The 18,555-nt window shown below is 44.3% G+C and overlaps 2 protein-coding genes across 2 annotated transcripts in view; one reads left to right on the top strand and one right to left on the bottom strand.

The window, feature by feature from the left end:
* LOC147328618 (CD48 antigen-like) overlaps positions 1-18,017 on the bottom strand; it is a 58,319-nt gene extending 40,302 nt beyond the window's left edge. Inside the window, exon 1 of the mRNA XM_086297198.1 lies at positions 17,802-18,017. Coding sequence (XP_086153324.1) covers positions 17,802-17,838 — 37 coding nt within the window. The 5' untranslated portion in view covers positions 17,839-18,017. The remainder of the gene's footprint in view (positions 1-17,801) is intronic.
* LOC147328619 (uncharacterized) lies at positions 4,269-8,884 on the top strand. Its single transcript, XM_086297212.1, has 5 exons — positions 4,269-4,727; positions 6,606-6,899; positions 6,975-7,100; positions 7,673-7,722; positions 7,963-8,884. The coding sequence occupies exons 1-5, from the start codon at positions 4,295-4,297 to the stop codon at positions 8,044-8,046; spliced, it is 987 nt and encodes a 328-aa protein (XP_086153338.1). The 5' UTR covers positions 4,269-4,294; the 3' UTR covers positions 8,047-8,884.
* Positions 18,018-18,555: the final 538 nt, after the last annotated feature.

The following is an 18,555-nucleotide window of genomic DNA, read 5'->3' as shown; positions in this document are numbered from 1 at the left end:
CGCTCTAATAGGGTGATATGGTACCATCCAATCAAGGCTGGCCCGCTCTCCTGAGAAGCAACGAGCAGAAGTCAGCCAGCAGTAACCACAGTCGTACAGCAGCCTCTGTGCAGTCTGTAGGCTAAAGACAAAACGTCCATTAGTCCTTGTTCCCCCTCTGACACAGGAAGATACAGGCCAATGCTGACCAGACCAGACAAACTTCACCAGAAGCTGCTGCACCTCTTCCAGACGACCAGGTGGTGGCACTAAAACAGTAAGTGTGTGCATAAGATGAAGCAGCTACATATCTACTATATCTAGATACCAACGAGACATCCGCTCTCTAAGCTGGCTGACAAACCCCTGCTCTTTCAGAGAATAACAACCGCTCTATTCATCCACCTGCTCTCCTACAGCCAACGGCACCTGCTCGAGGGTGGTGCTCGGCTGCAGCTCCACCCTGACTCCATGCTTCAAAGACGGCGTCCCCCAAAAACACAACAAACTAACAATCACAGACAGCTCTGAAACGATCACACAACAAACACAGTGAGAAAACTGAAAAAGCATTTAATGAAAAACTCACACCCACCAAACTCCCAGCATGCAGTGCAAGCGAGAGAGATAAACAGAGAGAGAGAGAGGCTATTTTGGCTTCTTCGTGTAAAAACCCTCCACAGTAACAGGAAGTCACGATGCCTCAGATGAGCTTTATTCTCGTGTTTTTAGGTAAGTTCTTCTTCTTCGTTGTTGTTCAGGGTCCTAAAATCATTCTTCTGTGTATCAGTGACAAAAACAGGTGTTTGGCTCATTCTTAGAGCGATGCAGCTTTTACCTGTGAACAAACTGTTCAGTCAGAAACGTGTTTGTCGAACAAACAGCTGACAGACCAACAGAAGCAGCTTCACTGCATCTGTCAGCAGATGTTTGGTCTGCCAGATGTGGAGGATGAAGTTTGTCTTTGGATCCTTCCAGGCTTCATAACAAGAAATCAGCTTCATGACAAAGTTTGAAGAACAGTGTGATCATAATGATCTCACAGACATCACATTATCATGATATGAAGGAAGGTTGGAGATCGGCCTGTAATTAGCTCAGACTGCTGGGTCTAGAGATGCTTTTTGAGTAAAGGTTTAACTACAGCCAGCTTGAAGGCCTGTGGTACATAGCTGATTATTAGAGATAGGTTGATCATATTTAAGATCGAAGAATTAATTAATGGCAGGACTTCTTTGAGCATTTTGTAGGAATGGGGTCTAAAAGACAGGTTGATGGTTTGGAGGAAGTAATTATTGAAGTTAACTCAGAAAGACCGCTGGTGTCACAGGCTGGGACTCTGACTCTGAGGTTATTTTTGTGTTCGTCTAATCTTAGATTTGTGATTATAGTTCATGTGTTATTCTTGTTTAGCTTCAGTTGAGCTTAAAGGCAGCCATTATTCCTCATTGTTTCCATGGTTTCTATGTTTGTCCAGTTTTAGACTTCATAGTGACCCTTCATGTTTCATAATCAGTGTTCATCGTTTTCTTAGTTGATCTCAGACTGTTGCTTTATTTTTGTAAGTTCAAGCTTCAGCCACAAATAAAGACTTTTGTTAAGTTTATTCTGTCTTCTCATCAGCGTCTAGATTTGCGTGCTCCACTCTTTCTCTACTCGCTCTGCCTCCAACAGACCGTGAGAAAAAGAGTCTAACTTAACATCAATGGTACTAAGAGTAGCTGTAGATAATATTACATCTGTGGGATGATTATTGGTCATTTTTTCTCTAACGGTTAAAAGTTTATTTGTGAAGAAGTTCATGAAGTCATTACTAGTTAACGTTAAAGGGATGGTTGGCTCAAAAGAGCTCTGACTGTTTGTCAGCCTGGCTACAGTGCTGAAGAGAAACCTGGGGTTGTTCTTATTTTCTTCAATCAGTGATGAATAGTAAGATGTTCTGGCTTTGCGGAGGGCTTTCTTATAAAGCAGCAAAATGATGATCCTCTAGATTTGTGACACGCCATTTCCTCTCCAGATTACGAGTCATCTGCTTTAGGCTACGTGTTTGAGAATTTACAGGGTGGCTGTAGCTCAGGCGGTAGAGCAGGTCCTCTACTGATTGGAAGGTTGGTGGTTCGATTCCTGGCTCCCCTAGTCTGTATGCCAAATATCCTTGGGCAGGACAGTAACCCCTTTATTATTTGCAGATGACACAAATATTTTTTGTTCTAGTGGGAATCTAAAGGAGCTGCTGGATACAATTACTTCAGAAATGTGCAAAATTTAAAAAATGGTTTAACAGGAACAAACTATCGCTAAATCTAAGTGAAACTAAAATAGTCTTATTTAGGAATTCCCTTAGAAATGCAAGTGCGAATTCATATAGATGGTGTGGAAATTGAAAGAGTACTTGAATATAAGTTTCTTGGTCTGATTATAGTTGAAAAATTAATCTGGAAGTCACATATAAATCATATAGATAACAAAATTGGAAGAAGTGTTTCAATCTTGAGTAAAGTCAAACACATTCTCTATTGTTCCCTGATTGCACCGTATTTGAATTACTGTGCAGAGGTTTGGGGCAATACTTACAAACGTCTGCTATCATCAGTCTTTATATTACAAAAAAGGGCCATAAGGATAATCCATGAAACTGGTTACAGAGATCATACAAATCCACTATTCTTAAAATCAAAAATTCTAAAATTCACAGATCTGGTTCATTTTCTCACTGCATAAATTATGTATAAAGCAATAAATAACCTGCTTCCTGACAATATTCTAAAACTGTTTTCTAAAAGAGAACGGGGATACAATTTGAGGGGGGAATTAAATTTAAAACATCCTCGTATCCGTACAACATTAAAAGGTTTTTGCATCTCTGTGTGTGGAGTGAAGCTGTGGAACAGACTAAGTAAAGATATGAAGCAAAGTCCAAGCATGGCGCAGTTTAAACAGCAGTTTAAGGATATGGTTTTTGCAGGGTACAGGGAGGAGGTAGAGATTTGATAGGGTGTCCTTGTCCAATATTTTCATGTGTGTGTGGGTGCACGTGTATTTTGGGTGTATATATCTGTAGGTTGTGTATCCTTTGAGGTGTAACTGGGGTTTTTGAAAATGAGTATATGTGTGTATGTGTATACATGTATATATGGATAGATAGAAAGATAGATATACATATAATTATTTATTTATTTATTTATTTTAAATACATGTAACATATAATGTAATTGTAAGGAGGATTTCTGTATTCTGTTGATTACTAGATAGTGGAAAAGGGGGTGGGATTAAATAAGCTTATGCTTCTTCCTGCTCCTTTTTGAACATGAAAGTTATTTGTAGTTGCGGTTGCTCATTTTCCTTTTGTTTTGCTTTGTTTGTTTGTCTCTTTTAATTCTATGTTGTTGTACTTTTTCAATATGTTCAAAATAAAGATTCAATCAATCAATCAATCAATCAATCATTCAATCAATCAATCAACCCCAAATCCTTCCTTTGCTGTTGTTTGTAGTTTAGTTCAGCAGTTAAAGTCTCGCTTGTTGTTCACCACCTGCCTCCATCGTCTGCTGTTGGGTCCACACGCTCTCTTCTCCAAACCGTCGGCTCCACAGACGTGACCACAGCTCACAGTCATCATCGTTTTTTACTGTGAACGTCCTCGAGCTGGTTGTTCACAGATGTTAGTTTGATTTGACGTTAGATAACTTCTGTTTTCTTCAAGTCTATTTTTTCTTTCTACTTACGATTTGTCCATTGTTTTGTTTCACTATTGTAAACCTCAGATATCAAACTTACTGCACATGTTTGGCCGTCGATCCTTTCAAACAGTTTTTTCTTTCTTCGTGCTTTAATTTGAAACTTGGACTAAATGTTGAAGAAACTCTGAGGTTTGTTGAATAAAACCATGTTGAATCTCTGTTGTATTAAACTGAGATATTTCACTGTTTCATGAGATCATTTTGTGTTTGATGGCAGCAGATCTCAGGTCAGTGACATGATCGGGTACAAAGAGTCTTCGAGAGGCCGAGTTTCTCAGAAACAAGTTGACCAGTCTGCACGTCTGCAGAGGAAACATGACCCCGTCCAGCGTTTACAGACGTGTTGCTGCCATCAGATTAAAAATGAGCTCTCTCAGTTTAAACATGTGAAATGTTTTCTATCTTCTATTGTGAATAAAATGTGGCTTCATGACATTTGAACATTATTCGACACCAACGACCTTTTTGCAGCTGTAAATGTTTAGTTTGTCACAACCAGATCAAAAAGTAAGAAGTTGTTGTGATTGGTGTAAAATGTGTGAGGCTGAGTTCCTCCTGTCACTGATGCAGCTCACATGTATCAGCTTCACCCTCCTCGTGCTTCATGTTGCCTGGAGTTAATCTTCACTTACTTTCTGTGGCTCTTTGTAAGATCTCTGATCACTTTCATTAAAGTTCTCACTGACTGTTGGATCTCTTCATATTTTACAGTGATGAGATTTTCTGCTTCTGAGGAAGTGAAGAAGAACCTGACGGGCACTGTGGGAGGAAACATCACTCTACCTGACTCTGTGCAGGAGGAAGGATTTCTGTCATATGGAGGAACGATTATTGTTATGGTGAATAATGGAGATTTTAAAGTATACAAGAACAAGAACAGACTTCAGTGGGACAGAAACTCTGGACTCTTTACACTCACAGAGCTGCAGAGGGACGACTCAGGGATTTATACTGTCGACTCTAAAACAGGAAAAGTTTTCACATCATCATATAAGCTCACAGTGTACGGTAAGTCTCACATTTACTCTGGTATGTTTTTGTGCAACATCCCAGCTCCATATGTGACCTCAGTCTGTATGTTCCTCATTAGTTTGGTCATATCATCACTTCAGAATAAAAACAGCTTTTTGTTCTTATAATCCCACAAATGTCTGGTGTGAAAGGAATAATCAGCTTTGACTTCAGTGTTTTCACCAACATTACTGATGTGTACAAAGTGAATGAAAGAACAGGACAAAGCAGAAACTTTAAACACTGTTCTTAGAAAATCCTGCAGAACAACTGAAATTAACACGTTTTTATTTAACAGCTTTTTTAAACCAAAACACAAAACTTCCTGTTTACTTGAACATGTTTCCCATTTCATGGTCACGTTAATCCACAGAGAAGTAACACAAAGCCTCATTGGCCATGTTCCCACTAGTGCCTAACTATCGCCCAATCACAGCTCAGCACAGCACCCTGTGAGTTTCTAAGGTATTGAACTTCTTTATGAAGCATTAACAGTTACTTCTTACAGTCAAACATGTATATTTGAACAGCCCAGCTGCCACCTGTCAGTCTTGTGTGGCCTACAGTGTTACACTGCCTAAAAAGCAGAACAGACACTTTTATTTTGACGGGTTTGTTGTTGATGGCGACTTCCTGTGGCTGCTGCTGTGAGAGGAACACATTACAAAACACAAGCTGTGGTTTCCATCATGAAGCAACACATTGTGCTGTAATGTTTGTGTCTGACTACAAAGCTGCTGTCTGTGTCGTAGGAAACCAATGACAGTCATGTAGTTACGGGAACCCACACACAGAATCATGTCTTTGTGTTTCCTGCTGTGAGTCTGTGGAACAGGAAACCTTAAACATGTCCAAATAAATGGATCAGACTGATGGAGCTCAGCACTGAAGCTGAAGATGCTGCTGCTCAATGACCTGCCTGAGCTGAAGGAAACCACGCTGGCATCTTTAGATCCTCACAAACTCCCAACATCCTGTTTCATAAACCTGTGAAAACAATCAACCTCCTTAAGTCTGACTCAGGCTGTTTGTCCTCAGCAGCTCCTGAAGTTTCATATCAGTGATGGTGTCGTTCAGCTTCATCGTACAGCTGAGACTTCTTCATGAAAGTGATTTGTCAGAAACATCAAAGTCACCTTTACAGCTCCATCACTTTGAGATGAGCTCAAACAAACATGCTGAGCTGTAGCTGCATGTTTGTTTGCAGTTCAGTCACTTCCTGAGAAAAATGCACGACTTCATATCTTTGCAGAGACGTGAAGGTTGAATTAAACATTTATAGCCTGGATTTTAAATCCTGATTTATAATAACATTATAAATAATTACTACTTCTTTGGTGATGCTCTGATGGCTCCTCCAGTTCAATAAATTCCCTGTCCTGTGTCTTCTTCACATGAAATTTGGATTTTTATCATCTTTTCACATCAGAATCAAAGTGAAACTAGACGAATGTGGACAAAGCATCATGGATGAGCTGTGGTGCACAGCAGGAGCCTCAGGAGTTTAACCTGTTTAGAGCTTTTTGTTGTTGTTAACGGGCTTTTTTCTTCCTTTCATGAGGATTTGAATCAGAGCGTTGGTTTCTTCTGTGTCCTCTTCAGCACCTTCTGCTGATAGTGATGCTAGTTTGACAGGAAACCTGAGAAATCCCTCATAAACCTTTATGATGAGATTCAAATGGATATAATGGAGGTTTGGCAGTCTGCTGTCTCTGCTGTGTTTGAGATGAGCAGTTTCATATTAATGTTCACTGACTGCATTAAAGCAGCAATAACCAGAGCTCTGCTGTCCTGATGATGTTCACTAACAAAAAGCTGAAAGTTAAAAAATTTTTCTGATGTTAATTTTTATTCTCCATCACTTTTCTCCTCCAGATCCTGTACCAACACCTAACGTGACTAAGCTGAACTCCAGCTCTGAGAGCTGCTCCTTACTGTGTTGGGTGGACAGAGAGACCACACTGCTGTGGTTTAAAGACGAGCAGATGCTGAACCAGAGCAGCTCTGCGCTCTCTCTGCCTCTCACTGTGCACAAACAGGACTTCAGCTCCTCTTACAGATGTGTGGCTGCAAACCCTGCAGAGGAGAAAACTCTTCCTGTCCGTGTGAGAACCACCTGTGGAGACACAGACGACAACGACACCAACAGCTCGAATAAACCAAGAAACTGTGAGATTATTTCCAACTGTGATTTTAAACATGTTGTTCACTGTGTTTGCTGACATCTGATTTCCTGTTTGACAGATAACATCCTCATTATAATCTTCTGTGTCCTGAGTGCTACCCTCATCATCATCATCATCGTCATCATCATGAAGAGGAAGCATCCTGTCCAAGACAAGTTTAAACTCCTACAAGCTGCAGGCAGAGGTTTGTGTTCTTGAATATTTCTTTTCATATTTGTAATCTTGTTCTGAGACGTGAAGATCAAAGTGTAAAACATGTTTATGGAGGAAGTGCAGCAACAACCCCCCCATGACCAAACCACCAAACCAAAGCGGTCCTCCAGCACAGAAACAGCTGTGAGCAGACACATGACAGATTATTAGTTACTACAAATGTAAGAAGTAATCCGAGTATTTTCACTGGACCGACTCAGGTCCACCTGGTTCTGACAGACGCAACAACTGAGCCAAAAATCCTTTGAAGCTGAAAGTGTGAAAGTGCTGCAGGTGAGAGTCACCTGTCTGCTGCTTGGAGGTCATTTCCTGTCACATGTGTTCCAGCTGATCCAGCTGTGATGAGCCGGCTGTCTTTAAACAAGCTGCAACAAGAGACACACACAGCTGTTTTCTACATTTACTCAGCTCCAACATTCACCACCTGTAACTGATTACAGCAGTAACTAGTTACTCCTGACGCTGCAGAGTATCATGCAGACGTGGACAGAGTAGGTGTCACATGTCTAACCTGAAGCTTCCATGAACTTTGTGTTTTCACAGCTCCTGTGGATGAAGTGGTCCTTTACACTGGCACAGCTGACAGCAGACAGGTGGGTACCTGCTCACACCGTCAGCTCAGAGTCCATGCAGCTCAGTGGAAGCTGACTACATGCAGACACACAACAAACACATGAAACACTAAAGTCAGGAGTGTGTTGGAGTCAGAGTTCTTCTGCTGGAACATGAACTTCCACACAGATCACATTCTCCCTCTGGCTGCTCTCCACCAGCAGAAGCAGCCGTCTCCATGTTTCACTGCGTTGCTTATTCCCGTGTTTCTCCTTCTCCAGGGTGGGATTTTAGCGGCGGTATCAGGAACCAGTGATGGCTCCAGTCTGACAGCAGTGTCTTACAAACTGGTGCTCGTCACATGAGAGGTGTGACTGGCTGGAACGTCCGAGGAAAGCTGGACTCTGGAAAGAAGTTTTCCTTTGGTGCTGATGATTTGGATTGATTATGAATAAAGTGTATTTTTACAGTGTGAATGTGCCACAGAAGAGTTTCCATCTACGTCATCATGACCTCTGACCTGCTCCTCTGACACTGATCATAAAAGACTGTATCCAGACAATGGACAGAGGACGCAGCTGTACGTCATGTTTACCTGTCAAATCATTCAAATGATGCAACAAAGCAAAGACTTCCCTCTCTGTCACCTACCTGCTGCCTTGACTCCTCTCTCCTCGCGTCTCTTCCTCGCCTCCTCTCTTTGCATCCTCAGAGGGAGGGTCTAGGACAAGGGGAGAGGAGGTGAGGGAAGGAAACTTTGGAAGGATCTGAGGTGAACCTTCACGTCTCCTCTTCATCGTTTACCTTCATGGACTCTGAAGGCCTCGTAGTAGGTCTGGGACTAGTAGGACCAGGTCTGTGTGTGAGGAGGAGCAGCTGGGCTTGGAAGAAAGGAGCAGAGACTGAATCACATTTGATTCTGATCAATATTCCTTCAAAGGTTTATTTGTGATGTGAGTGCATGTAGATCTCCAGGACGAGCCTTACTGCTGCTCTGAGGACTGAAAGCTTCACTGAGCTCTGATTTATTTCTCTGCTTTTAATTCACACCTTTAACTTCACACTTTTGTCCACAGTTCAAACTCCAGCAGCTCACAGAGCTCATCACTGCCTCCGTCAGCTCACAGGGCGCCCCCTTGTGGTCACTGACAAGCTGTTCACAAATTAGATTTGATGTCATTTATTCTCATCTTCCCGACTGTTGCTGCAAATACATGAAATAAATAACAGAAGCTTTGTGAGTGTTTCTCTTCCTACTCTTTGACTTCCAAACCACAAACAGGAAACATCCACACACATCCTCAGCTCCACGTGGATAAAATGACCATAGCAAAGAGCTAACGGTTCACACACTGCAGAGCTGCTTAGTGACGTTTGGAGCACAGTTGCTGTCAATGTTAATGAACATGCCCACTCATCTTACTGATCTCAGTCAATGAAGCTCTGTGATGTTTTATTTTTTAAATACATTTTTAAATTAAATTCACTAAATCATAACAACAGTTTATTATGAAGTAAATGTAAAGAGAGAGCACATCAATGCAATGACCACACAGCACCACCAGGGGGCAGAAGCGTCTCATTTTGGTGACATTTTTTTACATCAGAAAATGAATAAAAGCAAAGAAAAGACTGTTTGACAGATTTTATGTGAGCACATTTTAGTAAGAGATGCGCAGGAACATGATTCAAAAGGCTGTGGGTTTGAATCCCAGTACAAGAAAACAATGACTAGAACGAAATGTGCTCACGTTTGTTTAGATGATAGGGTGCCCACACAGGGGCGGTCCTAGCCTGTTTGGTGGGTTTAAATGTTTTTGCAGATGCAGGCCCTCCAGGCGGGCCCTCCCCCGAAGGGTGAGGCTGAATGTGTATCTGTGTAGGACTGAGGGAGGGGCTGCCCCTCAGATCTGCTGGTTGCAGTTGCAGGATCTCCCTCTGCGCGGAGGTTCGGTTAAATAAAAGCATTACAAGTGTTTGTAAGTCAGAGTTTCTTTTCAGCTGCGTGACAAACAGATGTGATTCGTAACAGTTGGAATGTGAGTGTGCAGGTCTGTGAAGCCCCCTCCACACCATAATGAGGGTCTGTGGGTGGGTTGCAGAGGGAATTGTGTATGGTGTAGTACATTCTTGATAACCCTGCAAGAGACAAAGAAAGAGCCGGGGAGGTGGAGGCCTGGTGCTTATTCTGGCCGCCTCGCTGTGTTTCCATGTTCTCTCTCTATGAAGCTGTCGCACAAAGTGTTTCTCTGCTGTTTCTTATTGAATATTCAAAGGCTGATTATTACTTTGTTTACTGTTTACATTCTCACCTTCCTGTTTTCTTTCAGTTCTATTATAACTGTTATTTTGGTGGTTACTTGTCTCCATCTTCTCTGATTGCCTTGCTGTATATTTGTAGCGCTGTCACGTGTGCTCCCTGTAAACACACATTTCAGTGTTTAACCTGCACAAACGTCGCTGCCTCTCATATCTTTGGTTTGTAAACTGTGACATTAATCTGGAGGAAATGTTCTCTGACCTTCATGTTTTCACTCAGACTCAGTTTTACACTTTTTTATACGTGATTCCAAAAACCAAACATACGTCACTGAGACAGATCAGCTATTAGAGTCATAAATAGTAACACATGAACAGTTACAGCCCGACCTTCACATAGTCTTTAACTGACTCTCACATCTGAAGCCAGACATCACGTCTGCATGTGTGCTGAAATGGTGAAAAACATTAGAACAAAGAAAATTGTTCAAAACATTCCCCATGAACCGGGAGAGCCTGTGCATCACATCCTGTCCTCGTCGGTGATCATATCCCATCGACTGTGCCTCCTGCCGTCAGCTCATGACCTGTAACACTGACGGCGGCTGAGAGGAGTTTGGATTTACAGTTTTTGCCCGTTGCCTGAACACATTTTGCAAAACTTTGCTCATTGTGCCAAAACCCTAAACACAAGTAAACATGACACAACACTGGGAAATATACCATTCACATCTGCACCAAATTGAAACTCTACTCTCAAAACCTAAACTCTGCTATCAAAACCTAACATTCCTTTGTCAAAATGTAACTCTGTTGACAAAATGACACATACTTGCATCATATGCAAACACTTACAGAGCAGGGGGAACACACTAGTCTACTTTATATAAAGCACTGCAGTCTTTGATTTCCATTGTTCATTCAGAAGGCATATTGGTAAATATTCAGCTCGAAGTCCTTTGACCCTGTCACTGTTCCTCTCGAATGGGACTCTGTAGAGCTGCTTCATGGTGATGCTGTGTTTTCCCAAGATGCGTCTGATGGTGGTGATGCTCACATGGTCTATGTTGCTGAACACTCGCCTGTCTGCAAGTATTTTCCGTCGTAGCTGGTGGAGACGGATGGCATTGTCTGCCCTCACTAGGTCCACAACGGCAAGTTCCTGCCGTTGTGTGAACAGGCGTTGGCGTCCTCCCCCAGAAGGTCTTCGAGTCATTCTAGAGAAATACAACCACATATTGTCATCGGTTTGCTTATTTTTCTTACAGTACTTTACTGTATATACTGTATCATCCACTGTACAACACTGTACTTCAATATAAGTAATCATGGTATGTTTCACAGAAACTACCACTTTGGCTGCAAAAGGAGCATTAGCACCCTGCAGTACCCTGCACACTTGATATGGTAATGTGATATACTGTAGAACAGTACTATGAAAACCATCTGAGTGGAGTAGAAGGCAGTGAGATGAAGACAGACCTGTTTTCTAGTCGGAATGTTCGTATTACAGATGCCACTGTGAAGCGGCTTAGATGTGGGTGGACTCTCTGCCCAGCTTCCCTCATAGTCAGGCCGTGGTTGATGACATGGTCCACCAAAGTTGCTCTTATTTCATCAGAAATATGGGTCCGTGCATGGCCTCTTTGACCTCCTCCTCCTCTTCCTCTTGCTCTCCCTCCATCCATGCTTGCAAAGTTCTTGAAATGGCTAAACTGAGGGCTTTTTGTAGTTGGCTAATTGGTGTTCAGTTTTGCAAGTAAGTGCCTTCAGGTGTGTATTGAGTGGTTGCAATTACCCGATGTGTTTTGTATTTTGGATACATGTGTTTTCCAAATGGCACCCTGAAATTTCATTTTTGAACGAAGTGTCTTATGTATGAAATAGAGTGTAGTATGCAGGACCATGTGTGTTGCATAAAGGAGTAAGTGTGTTGCATAATTGCAACCAGAGTGCAAAGCAGCACTTTTGTTTAAGGTATGGGTACATGTGTTTGAGGTATGGTAACAAAAGCTTCAAGTTGTGTTACTTTAGTCTAAGCATGGCTTTATAGTGTTCAAGCAACGAGCAAAAACTGTAAAAGGAGAGCTTAACTTCTGTCTTGCTAGCTTGCCCTGCACTCTTCCTTCTGACTATGCTGTCTGTGTTGAGCGCTCAGTGGATCTGCGCTGGACAGTGCAGCCTAGGCGGAGTAGTCGAACACAGATTCACTGAGCGCTCCACACAGACAGCATCGTCAGAAGGAAAATTTATAAAATAAATTACAAATGTTGTATTGTTCGATACATATGCGTACCGAACCGAAAGCACTGTATCGAACGGTTCAATATCGATACGAATATCGTTGCACCCCTAATGTTTACATGTTTGAATGTTTAGACATGCATGTTCAAACAAGTAATAAGTATGTGTTATATCTACCTGGTTGTTTTCCCTGTTTTGATCTGAGTATAAGATTTCCTGGCTTCTGAGAGGCCAGTGAAGTATTCATGAGGGCGGCACACAGGAAGTGTGGGTTGTTGTTGCTGTAGAATGACCACTCGGTAGCTTCTTGTAGCGCTGCTTTATTGAACGTGTATCCAGCATGGGTTATAACAGCACAACAACGTGTGTGACAGCTAAGACATAGAACTGGATATAGACAGCCCCCTGCCGCAAAGCAGGTCCTAGTGGCGTAAAGCCGTAAAGCCCAGTACATGACATCTCCCCCCTTTTCATGTGATGTCCAATAACAAACCCCAAATAGAACAGCAATGACACAATGATAACATGCGACACTATAATAGCCTCTGGGCGGTTCGCTTAGGGTCGAGCACAAATGGCGTACTGTCAGCCTGAAGGGCAGTGTCCACAAAACAGGACTCATGAAACATGGCAAACCTTTAAGGTAATTAACTCAACCAGGTAACAGCAGTATTGGTTGCAGCTGAAAACATAAGTGCAAAACAGCAACAATACAACATTCCCACTCCCCAGTCCTTCCTTCTGTCCCATCACCCCAATGTCTATAGATCCAGCCTGCTGACTGGCTTGCGTACCCGGCCGCACCTCGTGCGTAGCAGAGTCGGTACGTCAGCGTGAGTGGGTGCGAGCGTTGGGGCAAGACTAGGGGCCAAATGTGGGGTCTCTGGAGTGGACGCACCAGCGCACTGAGGTGGCGGCTCCTCAGCGTCCACAGTGGGTGTTGGAAGGGGTTGTGGCATAGCCCGTGGAGACGGTTCGAGGCGGAGATGGCGGCGGTTCCGTCGCAGCAACGCACCTTGGGGTGTGGCAACGAGATAGGACCTCGGAGTGACGCTCTCCTTGGAGATGATGGCCGGTGTTGCCCAAGCCTTCTCCTGGTCCAGCTTAGTTAGGACAGCATCCCCTGGATGAAGTGGAGGTAGGGGCTTAGCACCATGGCGGCGGTCGAAGTAGAACGCCTGCTCGGCCTTCTGACCAGTATCCCTTCGTTTAACTTCTCTTTTGTTTGGCCATTTAGGTTGAAGATTCTTCTCCAAGGTAGGCAGGGTTGTCCTGATCCTCCTCCCCATAAGAAGTTCCGCTGGGCTGAAGCCTGTAGTGGCACAGGGAGTAGACCTAAAGCACATTAGCGCTATCAGTGGGTCGTCGTGCCGGAGGATTTTCTTTGCAGTCTGTACTGCCCTCTCCGCGTGACCATTTCCCTGTGGGTGGTGGGGACTAGACGTTACGTGGGCGAAATCCATCTCTCTCGCGAAGGCCTGGAACTCAGAGCTGGAAAACTGAGGGCCATTGTCACTCACCACCACGTCAGGGATCCCAAACCTAGCAAAGGTCGACTTCAGTTTCTGAACAACTTGGCCGCTGGTCGTGGATGATAGGTGAAGTATTTCCAGAAAACGTGAGTAGTAATCCGACACAACGAGATAATTATTCCGGTTGTGTTCACAGAGATCCAGGGCTATCCTTTGCCATGGACGATCTGGCAAAGGTGTGGAGATGAGCGGCTCCTTTGTCTGCGTTGGCCTCTGGGCCAGACATGTGTGGCACTGCAGCACTGCATTCTTTAGCTCAGTGGAGAGCCCCGGCCACCACACAGATGAATTAGCCCTATCCCTGCACTTGGTGAGGCCTTGGTGCCCTTCATGTAGTTTGTGTAGAATGGCTGTTCTCTGCGACTTTGGAATGACGATTCTGCAGCCTCGTATAACCAGGCCGTCAGCCTCTGATAGCTCGTTTTTCACTTTCATGTACGCTTTAATGTTCAATGGCACACTAGCTCCGTATGCAGGCCAACCCCTGCGTATGTACGTAATGACAGTCTGTAGTTCAACATCCGTTGCAGTGGCTGCTTTAATGCTTTCCATTCGGCTTGGGGACGCTGGAATGCCCTGTAACACGGTGGCTATGTAGCAGTCCACTTCACTGTGAGTGCTAGTGTCATCCTCAGCCCGAGTCTGTGGACTCCGTGACAACGTATCGGCGATGACAAGCGTTTTGCCAGGGACATAGACGGCCTCCGGCTTGTACCTCATGAGCCTCATCAGGAGGCGTTGACACCTCAATGGAACATTGTCAAGGTCCCGGCTATTGACCAGGGGTACCAAAGGTCTATGGTCGGTCTCAAGCCTGAAGCGATCTAAGCCACATAGATACTTATCAAACTTCTCGCAGGCCCAAACACTTGCCAAACACTCCTTTTCGATTTGTGCGTAGCGTGTTTCAGCCTCCGTGAGGCGTCTAGAGCAGTAGGCAACAGGTTTCCACTCTGTGCCATGAAGCTGAAGCAGCACGGCCCCAAGCCCGTAGCTACTGGCGTCGGCAGATACGGCTGTGAGTCTGTTGACATCATAGAAGGCGAGAACAGGTGCTGATGTAAGCGCTCTCTTTATGTTCTCGAAGGCTGCCTGCTGTGGGTGATCCCAGGTCCAACTGTTTTTGCTTTTAAGCAACTCGTACAGTGGCTGGCATATTGTGGCAAGAGCAGGAATATATCTGCCCAGGTAATTAACCATTCCTAGGATCCGTTTAAGCTCTTGCACATTTTCTGGTGACGGCAGCTGAAGAATGGCGCTCACTTTCTCAGGGTCTGGCCTGACCCCAGAATGGTCGATCAGGTGCCCTAGGAAGCGAAGCTGGCTCTGTCTGAAGGAGCACTTCTCTCGGTTGAGCTTCAATCCTGCTAGCTCAATGCGCTGCAGCACCTTCTCAAGTCGGGTGTCGTGTTGTTCCATGGTGGCTCCATAGACCAGGATGTCATCCATAAAGACCTCCACACCTTCGAGCCCCTCTAAGGTCTCCAACATCTTTCGCTGAAAGATCTCTGGTGCACTCGTTATCCCAAAGGGCAGCCTCTTAAAGCAATACCTGCCAAATGGCGTGATGAATGTCGTTAGTTTGCAACTCTCGTGATGCAATGGGATCTGCCAAAATCCACTGGCTGCATCCAGCGAGGAGAAGACCGTTGCCCCACTCAACCTGGACATCGTTTCCTCAGGGGTAGGCAAGATATAGCGCTCTCTTTTGACAGACTTATTCAGTTTTGTCAGATCAACGCAGATCCTGGCCTTTGCTGTGGTCTTCTTCAAGACAGGCACCATTGGGGCACACCATTCGGTAGGTTGGGTCACCCTCTCAATGACACCATGGTTCTCCATTCTTTGTAGTTCCTCCTTCACTTTCTGCAGCATGGGGAAAGGCACACGGCGTGCCGTACGCACCGCGTATGGCACAGCATCGTCCCTTAACTGAATTTTGACTGGCTCAGTTTTTAGTGTTCCGTGTTCACCGTAAAGTGGTTGGTTCCTGGTGGCAGTGATCGTTGCCTCATCAATTCTTCTCACCAGGTTCATCTGCACTGACAAGGAGCGGCTGAGAAGGTTGCTGACTCTGTGTCCACGAACCACATACACCTTGGACAGGTAGTCTTTGCCTTTATAACTTATTGTGGCTTTTAAGTAGCCGAGACATAACAGCTCTCCTCCGGGGCTATCTAGAGGGCGATCTGAAGGCTCTAGCGTTCTCTTATGAGCAAGAGTGTGCAACGTGTCCTCATTTATGATAGTGACATCTGCTCCTGTGTCAATCTTAAATTCTATTGGGGCAGAGTCTAGCAGTAGTTGCACAGTCCATGCTTCACTATTTCCGTTTGCATTACACACTGAGCCTAGAAAATATGAGGCCTGCTCTCTTTTCTCTGTCTCTGTAACCTCATTCACTGATCTGGTGTTACGGCACACCCTGGCCCAGTGTCCAATTTTTTGGCATCCATGGCAAACAGATTTTGCTGCCGGGCACCTTTCATCCCTGGCATGCTGTGTCTTCCCACATTTACCACATTTTTTGTCACGCCCCGCCCATTTTGTTTTCGCGGGTATCCTACCTCGCTGTTGTTGTGATTTCCAGTCCATGCTTTTCCGTTTATCCCGTACCTCCTGTACTGAGCCTCCCGCATCTCCCTGCAAGCTGACCTGCGCTGCGACCTCCTCTGACTGTCTGACGATCTGGGTCGTTTGTGCCAATGTGAGGTCCTTCATCAGCTGTAGCCTGCGGGAGAGGTCCTTGTCTCGTATCCCGACCACAATACGATCGCGGATATTTTCCTCTTTACATGCACCAAACTCACAGTGCTCTGAGAGGTCATACAGGGCTCGGATAAAACTCTCCGCCGTTTCGCCTGGCCGCTGGACTCGCTGGTGAAAACATGCTCTTTCATGTATAGTGTTCCGCTGCGGGAAAAAATACTCGTCGAACTTCCTCATTACGACGGCGAAGTCGTCACGACTCTCATCGGCGGCGAAGGTGAGTGACTTGTAAATGTTCTCTGCTTCATTTCCCATTGCGTAGATTAGGCAGCTCATCTTTGTGGAGTTTCGTTGCGATCCGGTAGCGCTCGAAACGCTGTTTCCAATCGGGCCATTCCGTCGGCTTATCGAAGGGGAAGCCCGTCGGGGGATTAAACTTAGCCATTCTGCTGTTTTCTCCCCTATGGCGTTATTCGGCGATGGTCCGGGCCACTTCTGACACCATGTAGAATGACCACTCGGTAGCTTCTTGTAGCGCTGCTTTATTGAACGTGTATCCAGCATGGGTTATAACAGCACAACAACGTGTGTGACAGCTAAGACATAGAACTGGATATAGACAGCCCCCTGCCGCAAAGCAGGTCCTAGTGGCGTAAAGCCGTAAAGCCCAGTACATGACAGTTGCCGTGTGCTAAAAGTAAAGAGGCTGCTAAAAAGTTATCCGTCTCCGTCTTGCTGTTCCTAATTATTCAGAGAGATTCCAAACCATCTAGTGAACCCTCACGTTACAATACCAACAAGTGCACACAGTCCCACACGAGTGTATGAATATGACCTGGATATAAGTGGGACCGATGATCAGTCCAAGTATCAGAGCTTACTGTGAGAGAGTAAAGACTACAGGAGGACAATGAGAACTTTTCCTCTTAAAGATGTTAAATGTGTCATGAAATGAATAGAAATGGAAGAACTAAATACATAAATCTGTATGTGAGAAACAGCACGTTGCACTTTTAAATCTGTGTTTTGTTGGTTAATAAAAAATAAACCTGCAGTTTAAACACTTGCAGCTCATCGAGAGTCGCTCTGTGAAGCTGCTTTAATAGAAATCACTTAGTGACGAGGCCGCTCGTTTCTACTGTTTTTCTACTTTGACCTGTTTCACGGACGCAGCCCGTGTACGTGTTAATCTGTAGATCATCGTCTTCATGTAGAAGAGGATTTCTATATAAATAACACTGAATTGAAAATGATAAAACACTTTAAACGCAAAGTGCTGCACACTGGAAGTAAATAACCAAACTACAGTTAGTCTCTGCGAGCATCACAGCCCGTCTCATCTCTGTCACAGTGAAATGCAGCTGCTGTAAACTCACCAGCCAGAAGGACAATAAGTCTCATACTTGACTCCATCGCAGAGTTAAACGGAGACGGTCATGACCAAATATCCCTGCTGCTGTGTCTCCTCACAAGCTGTCCGTCAAAGAAACTCTTTTTGAAAACAAGAGGAAAAAAATATCATAATTAATTAATTTTAATTCAGACTGGAACTAAGCCTGACCCATAGAAGCACTGGCTTAATGCAAAACGCACCGAGTCTGCAAACAAGCTACAGCTGGCAGACTCCTCCTCCTATACACGCCGCGAGGTGAAGAAAACACGAGAGTCATCACGGGGAACTGGTGGATGTTACTGTGCTGAGAGTCTGCTGCACTCTGTGAGTTTGAACCATGACTTCAGACAGAATAGAAACACGTGAAAAATGACCTCATAATTTAATTTGCTCTTTATTTCATATTTTAATATATTTCACTTTTGTATTTTCCTACATTTACATCACAGCTGATCTCTGACCGCGTTTGTTCCCCTGCTTCACTTTGCACAGTGTGTGTGTGTGTGTGTGTGTGTGTTCTCGCCGGTCATTGTTCAGTTTCCTGTTGGACTCCTGATCTGTTTCACATTAAAGGTCGTATTTCTCAGGCTCCTGCGATTCACTGCTTTTATTCTGGATTTCTGTTTGTCGGATTATTGATAATCGTAAAGATGGAAACACAGCAGTGCTTTAACTGTGAGCAGAGCTGATGCAAACTGGATGATGGAAACAAGGAGCAACTTCATAAAAAAGATTTT

This window comes from Aulonocara sp. 'chitande type north' Nkhata Bay, linkage group LG6 (assembly GCF_057382095.1).
Source record: "Aulonocara sp. 'chitande type north' Nkhata Bay isolate Kocher_YH1m ecotype deep benthic linkage group LG6, A_spYH_male_GT1.1, whole genome shotgun sequence".
Lineage (NCBI taxonomy): Eukaryota > Metazoa > Chordata > Actinopteri > Cichliformes > Cichlidae > Aulonocara > Aulonocara sp. 'chitande type north' Nkhata Bay.
This window is presented reverse-complemented; position numbering and strand designations above follow the sequence as displayed.